Raw genomic sequence first — 15,190 nt, 5'->3', positions numbered from 1 at the left:
CCTCAGCCCGCGCCAGGCCGGGGCAGGGGCCCGCAGGGCCGGGCTGCTTGCAGCGGCGGCGCCCGAGCCCCCCAGCGGCTGAGCCGTGACCTCCAGCCCCGCACGCGGTTACCGGGACCCAGCGCGCGGCGACCGCTCCAACCCGGGGCCCCCTAAGATCTGCTTGCTGCAACCACACACCTGAAGACAGAGAGCGACCCAGCTTCGGGGCGGTAGCCCTCCCTGCTGCTCTGGTACACAGGATCCCCCAAACCTAGGACAGCGAGAGCAGACCCTCTTGCTAACGAGAAGCCGCGGGCACCCCAAAGCCCCGGGACCTGGGCAACCGAGCCCCTAGCGACGCCCTCCGCGTCCCGTCTTATGGTGGTGGTGGTGCCCTGAGCCCATCTCGGGCCAGGCTGAGGAAGACCTACAGGGCGCCCAGACCACCTGCCGCGGCGTCCCCGCGGCCCCAGCCCAGGGAGAAGATGAGCATGGGCTGCCCAGAGCCTGAACCGCTCCACTCCCTGCCTTGCTGCGGGCCGGGGGCCGCCCCTGTACCAGGTGCAGGTGTGCCCCTCCTCACAGAAGACATGCAAGCACTGACACTGCGCACACTGACTGCCAGCGATGTTACCAAGCACTACGAGCTTGTCCGGGAGCTGGGTAAAGGGACCTACGGGAAGGTTGACCTGGTGGCTTACAAGGGCACAGGCACCAAAATGGCGCTGAAATTTGTGAATAAGAGCAAGACAAAGCTGAAGAATTTCCTGCGTGAAGTGAGCATCACCAACAGCCTGTCATCCAGCCCCTTCATCATCAAGGTCTTCGACGTGGTCTTCGAGACTGAGGAATGCTATGTCTTTGCCCAGGAGTGCGCGCCTGCTGGAGACCTGTTTGACATCGTCCCTCCCCAGGTGGGCCTCCCCGAGGACACGGTGAAGCGCTGTGTGCAGCAGCTGGGGCTGGCGCTGGACTTCATGCACAGCAGACAGCTAGTGCACCGCGACATCAAACCCGAGAACGTGCTGCTGTGTGACTGTGAGTGCCGCCGTGTGAAGCTGGCGGACTTCGGCATGACGCGGCGCGTGGGCTGCCGTGTGAAGCGTGGGAGCGGCACTATACCCTACACAGCGCCCGAGGTGTGCCAGGCGGGCCGTGCCGATGGCTTCGCGGTGGACACAGGCGTGGATGTGTGGGCGTTCGGAGTGCTTATCTTCTGTGTGCTCACCGGCAACTTCCCGTGGGAGGCTGCGTCGGGCGCCAATGCCTTCTTCGAGGAGTTCGTGCGCTGGCAGCGGGGCCTCCTGCCGGGGCTGCCTTCGCAGTGGCGCCGCTTCACCGAGCCTGCACTGCGCATGTTCCAGCGGCTGCTGGCTCTGGAGCCCGAGCGTCGCGGGCCGGCCAAGGAGGTCTTCCGCTTCCTCAAACACGAGCTCACATCTGAGCTTCGGCGGTGGCCTTCGCACCGTGCACGCAAACCTCCTGGGGACCGCCTGCCCGGGCCCCTGCGCCTCGAGGCTCCTGCACCGCTCAAGCGCACCGTGCTCACCGAGAGTGGCAGCGGTTCACGGTCCTCGCCGCCCAGCGTGGTGCCCGTTCCGGTGCCCGTGCCCGTGCCTGAGGCTGGTCTGGCTCTGTCCGCTCCCTCGGGCAGGACCGATGGCCGTGCAGACAAGAGCAAAGGGCAGGTGGTGCTGGCCACGGCCATGGAAATCTGCGTCTGAGCTGCTAGGAGCAGCGCAGTCGCTGCGGGGAAGCCGCGTATGCTCCAACCCTTACTGGGGACAGGGAGCAGCCACAGCGCGGTGGGAGGGAGTAGACTAGGAGACCCAGACACCCGGGTCGGTGGTGGGCTGGTGACATAGTTAGCGGATGACCATGTGTGTGGCCAGCCTCAGCCCAGAGGAGCCGAGGCCCCTGACAAAGGCTGGGAGCTTGTGGGCCAGACTGAGCTCTGGAACCTGGACACTTCTGGCGCTTCACACCCCTTGGCAGATCACCCTACAATCTTCCATCCAAACCTGGGCCCAGAAAGGGGCCTTTGGTGTTGGGCAGAGATGAGCACGAGACCCTTAGAAACTGGCTGGGAACAGGCACTGGGTTGACAACAGTGGTGCCCAGGAGGTCAGAGGGAGAGGCCAAGCCCCCTAAAGGTAGCAAAAGTTGTGTGCAGGAACAGACCCGAATATTAGAGATGCCCCCTCACCTCTTCCTGCTGATGGGTACTTAGATCCCAGAAGGGAGAGCCATTACCGCAGCCACGAGGCCATTGGGAACTGAGTTCCAGTAGGTACCCCTCCTGAGGGTATAGGGGAACAGATGGCAGGAGAACGGGAGGCTTGGCACTCCTGTGTCTCTAGGGTAAGGGGGTGCATTCACAGCCCAGCTGCTCCTTCCCTGGGCACTCAGCAAGCAGGGAAACAGTTGCGCTAGTTATTCCTGGGGTTTGTCAATCACGTGTGTGAGCCTCACGGTTCTAGGGCAGTACCCTTGCAGGGGAGGAGCGCATCCGTGGATGGGACAGGAAGTCGTTGAAGTCAGAGTGAGTGTGATGTGTGTCTGGTGACTTTGAGGGTCCGGACACCTCACCAGGCAGCTGCCAAGAGCCAGGCCTGTGTTTTACCACACTCCTCAGGGAATCCCAGGAGACACCTGCTGTTGGCTCAGGTTCTTCGGCAGCAAAACAGGATTTCACCTTGCCCCTGCTCTCCTTTGGGACTCCTACTCAATGTGGAGGCTTAAGGAACCCCTGTAATAACCTCAGCACAGGGAGGCTGTGCCTTCCGCCTGGCACCACCCAACTGGCCAGCCTGGGTTGCCTCTCTTAGGGTCCCTCCAAAAGTTCTGGGTCATTCTAAGAGGTTCCATAGTGGGGCTGGCTGGCTAGCTGCAAGGGGCACCAACCACCCCTCAGCCTGGAGCCCCCACCTCTCTACATAACCCCTTGCTCCCACCACAAAGGGCTATAGGTCTCCCTGCCCTGCCTGAGTCCAGTTTACAAACTGTGGTTGCTCCAGGGCCTGGTCCCACTTTCCTGGGGTGCCACCACTTCCCTAGTGGACACAGGACCCACATGCCAGGTAAGTAGCAAACCCCTCCTCCTGCCGAGAGCCGAATCTCAGAAGGCCCCCATCACTGCCCTGGCCCACTTGGGGCCACCAGGCCCTCCTTCCCAGCTGCTACTTCTCCTCTTGCCTTAGGCCTCTCCACCCTGATCTGCAATAACAAGGCAGCGAGATTCCACAGTAGACATCCCGCGTCCCATGTGCACCCTCTCTCTGTTGAGATCCTGTGTGGGAGGCCTCTCCCTTGTAGTATCTGGTAGTCCTCAGAAGAGACATTAGGTATGTAGCCCAGCCCTATCCTTCAGAGGCAGCAACCAGCCTGACCTTGAACCGGACTCAGGCTGGGTCAGGCTCCGCTCTTGCTGCCACCACTGGTACTGTCTCTGTCTGTTGGGTTGGGACCCTTTGCCCCTTAGGAAAGGTGTTGGTTACAGATGTTTACCTCAGTTTGTCACTGTTGAAGAAACAAAATAATAATAATAATAGCAAAAAAATAACATCGTAGACATGGAGACTTAGAAGACAAAACCCACAGGAGAAACCTCCCCCTTTGCAGTTTTTCTGTGAAGGTATGGTTTGTTCATGTACGCACACGTATGTGTGTGTCTCTGTCTCACCCCAGGGCAGGCCAGATCATCCATTGACACCTGTCCCAGCCTGTGTGTCCCTCACACTGCCCCTGTCCTTTGGTGCTTCCCAGGGGCCCCTTGAACTGGCTTGTGGGGTGTAGGGGAGCTTCCTGGATAGGAAGTGGGGCCTTCAGTTAGCTAGAGGTCTCCCACCAGATCCTGTGAGTAGAGGGCCCCAGGCTGTGTGATGCTCCCTGAGCCCACAACACAGTGCTGGTGGTTGGCATCTGTCCAAGTCTGGGGCAGGGCCTGGGTTGAACCCAAGCCCTTGAGCCTCACGCTCCTGTCTTGCCTCCCCTACCCCATGTCTTTGTAAATACTCTGGCATCCTTTGGCCCTGGGGAGGTTTTTAAATGTGTTATTTACATCTCTAACTATGACAATTGCTATAAAATAAAAATTTAGAAAGATAAAAAAAAAACCTTCATGACAAAAAGGATACATAATCTAATGAAATATTCATGAAATCGTTTCTGAGGGACTGGCTCAAAGGAAGCACTAGGATGTTTGGTTATCACAAACACAGCTCTCACAAATATCACAGACTGGAGATGGTGAATGATAGGTTTTGCTGAAAAAACTATGTACGAGAGAAGCAGTGCTTTATGGCCGAGTCACTCACCATGCTGGAGCTGTGCTTACAGAGGAGGTGAACAATAAAGTTTGCTTCACCAGGAACTTCAGCACTGGTGTGCAGCTTTAGTGCCTTTGCAGAGCTCCATGGTAGACTGTGATCTTGTGGAACCAACTAATATTTTAAGGAAAGGATGAAATATTATGTAAAAACTTCCTTTTTGACATAAATATTTTCTGTTATTTTTGAGATTATAATTACATTATTTCCTCTTCTCTTTAATCTTTGCAAAACCTCCCTACACTCTCCCTTGCTGTTTCTCATGTATGGCCTCTCTTTTCCTTCATTGTTGTTACGTGCATATACATGTATACATGTAGTTTTACAGTCCTAAATGTAAGCTTTCTGGACTCATTATTTGATATGGGATTACAACAGGTGTGCTCTTCCCTGGGTGGAAGTATTTCCTTAAGTCTCAGAAAGTTCTAAGGAAAGAGTTAGGAAGTTCATAAGACTCAGCATTTAAATTATGGCTGGGAAAGCTGGAACTTAAAAGAATAATAAGGCCCTTCTGCTCCCAAGCTTACATAGGTTTTAAGTTAGAACTGAAGAAATGAGAACCTCCGTCTCAGTCAGTTGCAAACAAGTCATGCAGACATGTTCATGGTTCTAGTTTTCCTGAGTCCCCCATTCTAATGGGAGCCTTTGTGATACCACACATTTGTTATTCATATTCCTGTAAGTAATCCCGTACCTATACTCCTGTATTAATCTCAAGAAACTCATTAATTTGAGGAAATAGGAATTACACAGTCTTCCCTGGATGTCAGATAAAGAAAGGGGGAACTGATAAGTAAAACAAATGGCTGTCTTCAAGTTTCCTTTTTATTTTCTGTACTAAGACAAAAGCTTAGGAGGCTTTTCCTTCCACCAGCAGGCTGTCTCCTCCAGCTGTCCGGTTCAGGACAGATAGGTTAACGGTCAGTTCTGAACATGGTCACCTGAAGCTGCAGGTGATTACAGCTCATGTGAGTGAGCAGTGGCTGGGTCATGCCTTAAGACAGCATGTCACAGCAGTCCTCCTCACTCTCAGGCAGGACATTCAGACCCATTTCCATGACGTTTCCCCTGTCTAGGGGAATGGTTGGTCTACAGGTCCCAATTAAGAATGAACATTCATGGACATTTCAACATTTTGAAATTATGAGGTTGTGCATTTGCTGCTATGCACTCCATAAATAAGAGCCTCTGACCAAGCCTGACAGCTGAAGACGTCTATCCATAGAATCAGAAATATTTACGAAGCAGTTACTCTTGTCACACAAAGTAACAACATTAACGTCATCTTAAAGGACTCTATGCCTCATCCAGCCATGCTCTTTTGACCATGGACGCAGTGCCAGGTACTAATTCCTACCTAGAGTGCAGGCCTCACCAGATCAGCAGAAAGTTAAATACACAATAACTCTCAAGTCACCATTGCACCAGTGATTTTCTCATATTGTGTAATCCCCATTTAAATGATATTTTATTATACCAAAATAAAAAGTTTTAATTTCATATGATCCTATTTGTTGATTGTTTTTGTCTCATTTACTGAATAGACAAGAGTCCTACTCAGAAAACCCTTTCCTATGCTTAAAACTTGGAAGATTTTCTCTACTGTATTCTTTGGCATTTTTAGGGAATCACGTCTCATTTTGACATCCATGACACATTTGGTGCAGTTTGTGTATGGTAGAAGTTCAAGAGCAGAGTTTCATTTTCTACATGCTGAAAACAATTTCTCATAATCGGCATATCTGAGACAGTGTCTCAAATGCCAACAAACATATGGAATACAAATATGTGTGTAAAGTTACCCTAGTTACACACAAGTACATGCTGCTTACCAAGTGGACCACTTTGAGATACCCAAGCATGTAGTAATACAAGGTCAAATTCTGACCGTGGTAACAATCTGCATAAGAATAAATTTCAACAGGACTTACAGCCTGACACAAATACTCTAGATTGTGTTGTCATTTTCTTGAGTCCCAAGACCCATTTCTCACAACGTATAATAATATTTGGAGTGCCCATAATTTCAGCTCTGAGTGTCTCTTTAATGATTACATTTTTTACCAAATCTAAATTTTTCTAAATGCTGCATAGGAAGTGAGGAAAAAAGAACACATATGCTATGATCATTGTAAAATAAAATATCTTAGTTACTGTGGATGCTATAATAATAGCTGTGGCTGAAAATTTAACATAGACGTACCAGCTGTATCACTCCTGGATGTGCATACTTTCCAGGGGAGTTCATTATACTGAATCACATATGTGTGTGTGTGTGTGTGTGTGAGTTTGAGTGTAATTCTTATCATTGCACTTCCTATAACAAATGATTCAGGGAATAAGATTAGATAAACACCAATATATGCATGGATAAAGAAAACATTATATGCATAAATCATGCAAGATAATCAACAAATAAAATTATAGAAAAAAATTACGTAATTCTCAAGAAAGTTGTTCCAATCATCTATAACAAGTCAAAGACATAGACAACTCTCCAAAATACAAATAACACATATCTTCTTTCATAAATGGAATCTAGAAAAAATAGGAAAGAATGAAAAATTTTGCAGAACTGTGAGGGCAAATATTTTAGATGGAGGGAGTACAACAGGGAAACGAGCAGGTGCACACAAATAAACTTTATGGAATAAAGTTAAACAATAATTAGAAAAATAAAAATTAAATGATTTTATATGAAAGTGAATACATTCGGATTTTGTTTGTATCTCCCACAATAAGATCTCATGCCATAACATGGCCCATGGTATCCAGAACTCCCTGTGTAGCCCACACTGTTCTAAAACTCATGTCTCCCAAGGGCTTGGATAAAGTAGATTTACAATTTGTGACATAAATTTTTATATAAATACTAAAAGGAAAGTGAATAAGAAGCCATTAATCAATTTTTTAAACTTAATAAATTGAAAATAAACATGACAAGAAGCAAGAGAAAGATACATATCTAAATAACACTGATAAATCTCTAGGCACACTAGCAAAGAAAAATGAAAGACTATTAAAGTTACTCAAGTAGGCAATGAGAAAGTGGGCATTGCAGATCCCACAGGTGCTAAGATGAAGTAAGGAAATATGGACAAAGCTAGGCTTATGAATTTAAAACTTGGATGAAATACTAATGTAATAATGCTGTCCTTTCAGAATGGCATCCTGTCATCCTGACTCTTCACAGCAGGCATCTAAGCCTCACGAGAACTTGGGCTGTGAGGAATCAGTAGGCTCTGAGAAGACTGCCCCAGCCCTCACTGGAGCTGGGCTAAGGCCCCGATTGTGAGGAGATTGGGGTCTTCCACATGTGGGGCCCACCCCAGACAGATGCTGAGCCCGGCCTCGCTAATCTGTGGCTGCTCTCACCTTGTGGAACTCCACCGGCCTCTTCCTCCACAAGGCCTCAGCAGTTCCTTAGCACTTCCTAGCCTGAACCTGCTCAGTATCACAGACAGGAAGAACAAGGTCAAGTCTGAGTGGTTAAGAGTCTCTGACTGGATGCTCATTGGACCAGAATGCATCAGAGGCAGACTAAAACCTCACACACCATTTATGATTGGATGTATTGGCTGTGGCTCTATTTGGTGGTTGTCACTTTCTGGTGGGATGTGACTTTGGTGGGAAAGGTCTGAGGTGTCTCTAGCAGGATAAACATTGTGGAGCATCTGAACACTGGGTTCTACACGCCACAGACTTGCAGCTCAGCACAGGACAAGTGCAGTGATCAGGTCTCCACGGTCTGTCTGCTCTTGAGGGACAGAGGGAGGGCCTTGTGGTCAGAGCTGCACACCTACCATCCTACAGTTTTTGTTCTGTCTCACCTTGGCTCTTCTCACCTCTTCTCGCCTGACCTAGCCTCACAATATCTTACCTGACACAGAAAACCCACTTGACTGTGGCTGTGAGGTGACAGGATATTGCAGATTTATTGCAAAGTAGAGAAAATAAAATTGACCACCAGATAGTCACATTTTCAAAATCACACAGTTACTTGTATGTGACAGGGACTTTACCCAAGTCAAGGTCGCACACAGCTAGAATAAAGTTGTTTCTTTCCACAGAACTGATTGTGTTTGGTCCCAGTGTGGAAGAGGTACCATCATTCTGAGGTCAACATATCCTTGAAACACACCAGGTCATTTAATTCAGAAGTTTTTATTATTATTATTATCAAATTTCTCTCTGCAGTGATTGTTCCTTTCTGATTAGCTAAGAAAAGTCAAGGTTAATAAAACATTGTGTAATTTATTTCTGGGGATCTTTATTATCTCTTTCTCTTTGTTTAATATATCCTTTATAGATTGATTTGATCTTTCTATAACTGCCTTACCTGGATTATGTGATATACCTGTAATATACTTTATATAATTAGCAAAAACCTGCTTCATTTTCTTAAAGATATATGCTGGAGCTTTGCCTGTCTTTATTTGTGCAGGTATACTCAAGATAATAATAATGTAGAGTAAATGTATGATTATCAAATCAGCCTTTGGTGAACCCAAAACAGTTGTCCATTGACAACCTGAACAGGAAAAAGTCTGCTATTACCCACAAACTCTGAGGAACTCTGAAACACAGGCTGCAACTACATAGAGAGGACCAAGATGTGAGTGATCACCCCAACAGTGGGGCCCCCTAATATAGGCCCTCCCTACTAGGGCAAAAGCCCGGGTCTTTTCCCCAACTGCTCAGCTCTCTAGCCAGTCAGCAGGCAAGCTCCCTGCAGGTTGGCTACTCCAACACCCCCATACTACCGATAAGGCCCTGTAAGCTATGAGTCCCACTCCACCCCCCTCCAAATTCCTATCCTCCCCTCCACCCCACAACCTAAAAGGAACTCTGGATCACAGGCTGCAATTACACAGAGAGGACCAAGAGAGAAACTCTGAAACACAAACTGCAGCTGCACAGAATGGACCAAGAGAGTGAACCAAGAGGTTGGACCAAGTGAGCAGGCCAAGAGAAATCTCAGCAATTCCCCGAGACAAAAATAGCAACAGTACAGAACAGACCTAGAACAATTTAAAAAGATGTAAACAGCAACTATTAGGATTGGACCAACAGGCAAAGACACTGATAGCACCAATTAGAAGAAAAGATGAGTAGATCCCAATGCAAGAATTCATTCAACAAGGGAAAAAGCAACATAGAACCCTGTGGTCATATGCCAGGAAGACTTGATCACCCTAACCCAGAAGAAGCAGAAGAAAATAATTTTAAAATATAAATTTATGAGGGATGATAGAGGTGTTTAAAGAGGAAATGAAAATTTCTCTTAAAGAAATGGAGGAAAAGACAAACAAAAATGGAAGAAATCAATAAATCTCTTAAAGTATCCCAGGGAAACAAAGAAAAGAAGAATCAAACAGCTGAAACAAACAGTTCAAACAGCTCAAGACTTGAAAACTGAAATAGAGACAATAAAGGAAACACAAACAGTGGGAATTCTGTATATGGAAAACCTGGGTAAACAAATGGGAACTACAGTTGGGAGCCTAACCAACAGAGTACAAGAGATGGAAGAGAGAGTCTCAGGTGTGGAAGATACTATGGCGGAAATAGATTCATTGGTCAAAGAGATTGTTAAATCCAATAAAATCCTAACCCCAAACATTCATGAAATCTGGGACACCATGAAAAGACCAAACTTAAGCATAATAGATAGAAGGAGAAGAACTCAAACTCAAAGGCACAGAAAATATATTCAATAAAATCATAGAGGAAAAGTAAAGAAGGATATTTCTATGAAGGAAAAAGAACCTTAAAGAACATCAAGTAGACTGGACCAAAAAATAAGTCCCCTTGCCATATAATAATCAAAATTCAAAACATAGAGAATAAAGAAAATTAAGAGCTACTGAGAAAAGAGGCCAAGTAACATAAAAAGTGAGACCTATCATAGTTACACCTGATTTCTCAATGGAAACTCTGAAAGGCAGAAGATTCGGGACAGATGTGATGCAGACACTAAGTGACCATGGATGCAAGCCCAGGCTACTACTACACTACCCCACAAAGATTTAAATGAACATTGGTGGAGAAAACAAGATATTCTATGACAAAACCAGATTTCAACAATACCGATCCACAAATCCAGCCCTCCATGTAAAACTGGAAGGAAAACTCCATCCAAGGAAGCTAACGACCTATAAAAACACAGGCAACAGATAACCACATACGAGCAAACCCCAAACAAGGGAAACACACAAGCACTACTATAGAAAAATAACAGTTTTTGCCTGGCAATCTTGTCTACTTCCCCTCTCCAGGCGGATGACTATACGATTTTCTTTGGGTTCACTTTCTTATTTAGCTTCTCTAGGATCACAAATTATATGCTCAATGTCCTTTATTTATGGCTAGAAACCGATTATGAGTGAGTACATCCCATGTTCCTCTTTTTGGGTCTGGGATATCTCACTCAGGATAGTGTTTTCTATTTCCATCCATTTCCACGCAAAATTCGAGAAGTCATTGTTTTTTACTGCTGAGTAGTACTCTAATATGTATATATTCCACACTTTCTTCATCCATTCCTCCATTGAAGGGCATCTAGGTTGTTTCCAGGTTTTGGCTATTACAAACAATGATGCTATGAACATAGTTGAACAGATACTTTTGTCATTTGATGGGGCATCTCTTGGGTATATTCCCAATAGTGGTATTACTGGATCTTGGGGTAGGTTGATCCCAAATTTCCTGAGAAATCGCCACACTGATTTCCAAAGTGGTTGCACAAGTTTGCATTCCCACCTGCAATGAATGAGTGTGCCCCTTTCTCCACAACCTCTCCAGCAAAGGCTATCATTGGTGTTTTTGATTTTAACCATTCTGACAGGTGTAAGATGGTATCTCAAAGTTGTTTTTAAAAAAAAGAAAAAGAAAAAGAAAAGAAAAATAACAGTAATTTCAGACACTCTTCATTAATATCTCTTAATATCAGTGGACTCAATTCACCCGTGCAAAGACCCAGGCTAAGAGAATGCATATGAAAGCAAGATCCATACTTCTGTATACAAGAAACACACTTCAACATCAAAGACAGACATTACCTCAGTGTAAAGGTTTGGGAAAAGATTTTCCAATCAAGTGCACCTAAGAAACAAGCTGATATACCTCCACCAATATCTAACAAAATAGATTTCAAACTAATACCAATCAGAAGAGATGGAGGAGGACATTTTATTCTCATAACAGGACCAATTCATCAAGGTGAAATCTCAGTCCTAAATACCTATGTCCCAAATACAAGAGAACCCATATTTGTAAAAGAAACATGACTAAATCTTTTAGAATTTGACCCTGGGTTGTCTCAAGATTGTAGATACAGCGAGGACAACATTCAGCCCATCCTTTAACCAGATTGGGTTCTATAGCTATGTTCAAGACAATAATAATGTCTTATGAATTGAATACAAGCATTTGTTGCAAGAAACAGAAAAGTGACATACAAGAACATGCCACAAAACAAAAAAAAACAAAACTTGAGCTAAAATACCTCTTTTTTTTCTTCCTGAGACTCTCTCACAGTTTCCCAAGGCATGAATCAGTATGAACCATTTTGACTGTATTTTGACACTTTGAATATTAAGTATGTCCACTGTTGCTTCTGGGAGTTTAGTATGGCCTGGCCACAGATAACACAAGGAAAATATGTGTTGGCTATTATCCACTACCAGCCCACCTGTCAGAATAGAAAACAGAGTATACAAATATTCATTGGATTGACAATTTTGTGTGATTAACATTCCTAGTTTCCCCAGTTCTATCTGTAAACATGTGAACCTTTTTTTTTACTTATTTATTTTTATTCTTTTTTAATTAAAATTTCCACCTGCTCCCCATTTCCCATTTCCCTCCCCTCCTCCCAAATATTGCCCTCCCCCCACTTCCCTCCCCCTATCCCCACTCCTCTTCTCCTCCCCCCACTCCATTCCCCCTCCCTCTCGATACTGAAGAGCAGTCCAAATTCCCTGCCCTGCGGGAAGACCAAGGTCCTTCTATCTACGTCCAGAAAGGTGAGCGTCCAAACAGGCTAAGCTCCCACAAAGCCAGTTCATGTATTAGGATCGAAACCTAGTGCCATTGTCCTTGGCTTCTCATCAGTCTTCATTGACCGCCATGCTCAGAGAGTCCGGAATCAACCCATGCTTATTCAGTCCCAGACCAGCTGGCCTTGGTGGGCTCCCAATAAATCAGTTCCACTGTCACAGTGGGTGGGTGCATCCCTTGTGGTCCTGATTTTTTGCTCATGTTCTCCCTCCTTCTGCTCCTCATTTGGACCTTAAGAGCTCAGACCGTTGCTCCAAATTGAGACTCTGTCTCTACCTCGATCCATCGCCAGATGAAGGTTCTAAGGTGATATGCAAGATATTCATCAGTATAGGATAGGGTCATTTCAGGTTCCCTCTCCTTAGTTGCCCAAGGTACCAGCTGGGGACATATTCCTGGACACCTGCGAACCCCTCAAGAGTCAAGTCTCTTGCCAACCCTAAGATGGCTCCCTTAGATAATATATATACTTCGCTGCTCCCGTATCCATCCTTCCTATATCCCAACCATCCCAATCCTCCGAGCTCCTCCCATCCTCCCCTTCTCATATTTCTCATCCCATTTCCCCTTTGCCCCATGCCACCTCACCCGCAAGTTCCCAGTTTTTGCCCTGGAATCTTGTCTACTTCCCCCTCTCCATGCGGATGACTATATGATTTTCTTTGGGTTCACTTTCTTATTTAGCTTCTATAGGATCACACATTATATGCTTAATGTCTTTTATTTTATGGCTAGAAACCGATTATGAGTGAGTACATCCCATGTTCCTCTTTTTGAGTCTGGGATACCTCACTCAGGATAGTGTTTTCTATTTCCATCCATTTCCACGCAAAATTCGAGAAGTCATTGTTTTTTACCGCTGAGTAGTACTCTAATATGTATATATTCCACACTTTCTTCATCCATTCCTCCATTGAAGGGCATCTAGGTTGTTTCCAGGTTTTGGCTATTACAAACAATGCTGCTATGAACATAGTTGAACAGATACTTTTGTCATTTGATGTGGCATCTCTTGGGTATATTCCCAATAGTGGTATTACTGGATCTTGGGGTAGGTTGATCCCAAATTTCCTGAGAAATCGCCACACTGATTTCCAAAGTGGTTGCACAAGTTTGCATTCCCACCAGCAATGAATGAGTGTGCCTCTTTCTCCACAACCTCTCCAGCAAAGGCTATCATTGGTGTTCTTGATTTTAGCCATTCTGACAGGTGTAAGATGGTATCTCAAAGTTGTTTTAATTTGCATTTCCCTTATCGCTAAGGAGGTTGAGCATGACCTTAGGTGTCTTTTGGCCATTTGAATTTCTTCTGTTGAAAATTCTCTGTTCAGATCAGTGCCCCATTTTTTATTGGGTTCATTAGCATTTTAAAGTTTAGTTTCTTGAGTTCTTTATATATTTTGGTGATCAGACCTTTGTCTGTTGCAGGGTTGGTGAAGATCTTCTCCCAGTCAGTGGGTTGCCTTTTTGTCTTAGTGACAGTGTCCTTTGCTTTACAGAAGCTACTCAGTTTCAGGAGGTCCCATTTATTCAATGTTGCCCTTAATGTCTGTGCTGCTGGGGATAAACGTAGGAAGTGATCTCCTGTACCCATATGTTGTAGAGTACTTCCAACTTTTTCTTCTATCAGGTTCAGTGTGTTCAGACTAATATTGAGGTCTTTAATCCATTTGGACTTGAGTTTTGTGCATGGTGATAGATATGGATCTATTTTCATTCTTCTACACGTTGACAACCAGTTCTGCCAGCACCATTTGTTGAAGATGCTCTCTTTTTTCCATTGAATACTTTTAGCTCCTTTATCAAAAATTAGGTGTTCATAAGTTTGTGGGTTAAAATCAGGGTCTTCTACTCGGTTCCATTGGTCGACTTCTCTGTTTTTATGCCAATACCAAACTGTTTTCAATACTGAGGCTCTGTAATAGAGTTTGAGGTCAGGGATGGTAATGCCTCCAGACGATCCTTTATTATATAAGATTGTTTTGGCTATCCTGGGTTTTTTGTTTCTCCATATAAAGTTGATTATTGTCCTCTCAAGATCTGTGAAGAATTTTGATGGGATTTTGATGGGGATTGCATTGAATCTATAAATTGCCCTTGGTAGAATTGCCATTTTTACTATGTTGATCCTCCCTATCCAAGAGCAAGGGAGATCCTTCCATTTTCTGGTATCCTCCTCAATTTCTTTCTTCATTGACTTAAAGTTCTTGTCAAATAGATCCTTTACTTCCTTGGTTAGAGTTACCCCAAGATATTTTATGCTATTTGTGGCTATCGTGAAGGGTGATGCTTCTCTGATTTCCATCTCTGCTTCCTTATCCTTTGTGTATAGGAGGGCAACTGATTTTTTGGAATTGATCTTGTATCCTGCAACGCTACTAAAGGTGTTTATCAGCTGAAGGAGTTCTTTGCTGGAGTTTTTGGGGTCGCTTATGTACACTATCATATCATCTGCAAATAATGAAAGTTTAACTTCTTCCTTTCCGATTTGAATCCCTTTGATCCCCTTATGTTGTCTTATTGCTATTGCTAGAATTTCAAGCACTATATTAAAGAGGTATGGAGAGAGTGGACAACCTTGTCGTGTTCCTGATTTTAGTGGTATAGCTTTGAGTTTCTCTCCATTTAATTTGATGTTAGCTGACGGCTTGCTATAAATAGCTTTTATTATAGTTAGGAACGACCCTTGTATTCCTAATCTCTCTAAGACCTTTATCATAAAGGGATGTTGAATTTTGTCAAATGCTTTTTCCGCATCTAATGAAATGATCATATGGTTTTTTTCTTTCAGTTTATTTATATGGTGGATTACATTGATA

The 15,190-nt window shown here is 44.9% G+C and overlaps 1 protein-coding gene across 1 annotated transcript; it reads left to right on the top strand.

The window, feature by feature from the left end:
- Positions 1–456: 456 nt before the first annotated feature.
- On the top strand, positions 457–1,706 carry LOC130862818 (serine/threonine-protein kinase SBK1-like). Its single transcript, XM_057752638.1, has one exon. It carries the CDS (start codon positions 468–470, stop codon positions 1,704–1,706), a length of 1,239 nt encoding a protein of 412 aa, XP_057608621.1. The 5' UTR covers positions 457–467.
- The last annotated feature ends 13,484 nt before the right edge of the window (positions 1,707–15,190 follow it).

This window comes from Chionomys nivalis, chromosome 20, assembly GCF_950005125.1.
Source record: "Chionomys nivalis chromosome 20, mChiNiv1.1, whole genome shotgun sequence".
In the NCBI taxonomy this organism is placed as follows: domain Eukaryota; kingdom Metazoa; phylum Chordata; class Mammalia; order Rodentia; family Cricetidae; genus Chionomys; species Chionomys nivalis.
This window is presented reverse-complemented; position numbering and strand designations above follow the sequence as displayed.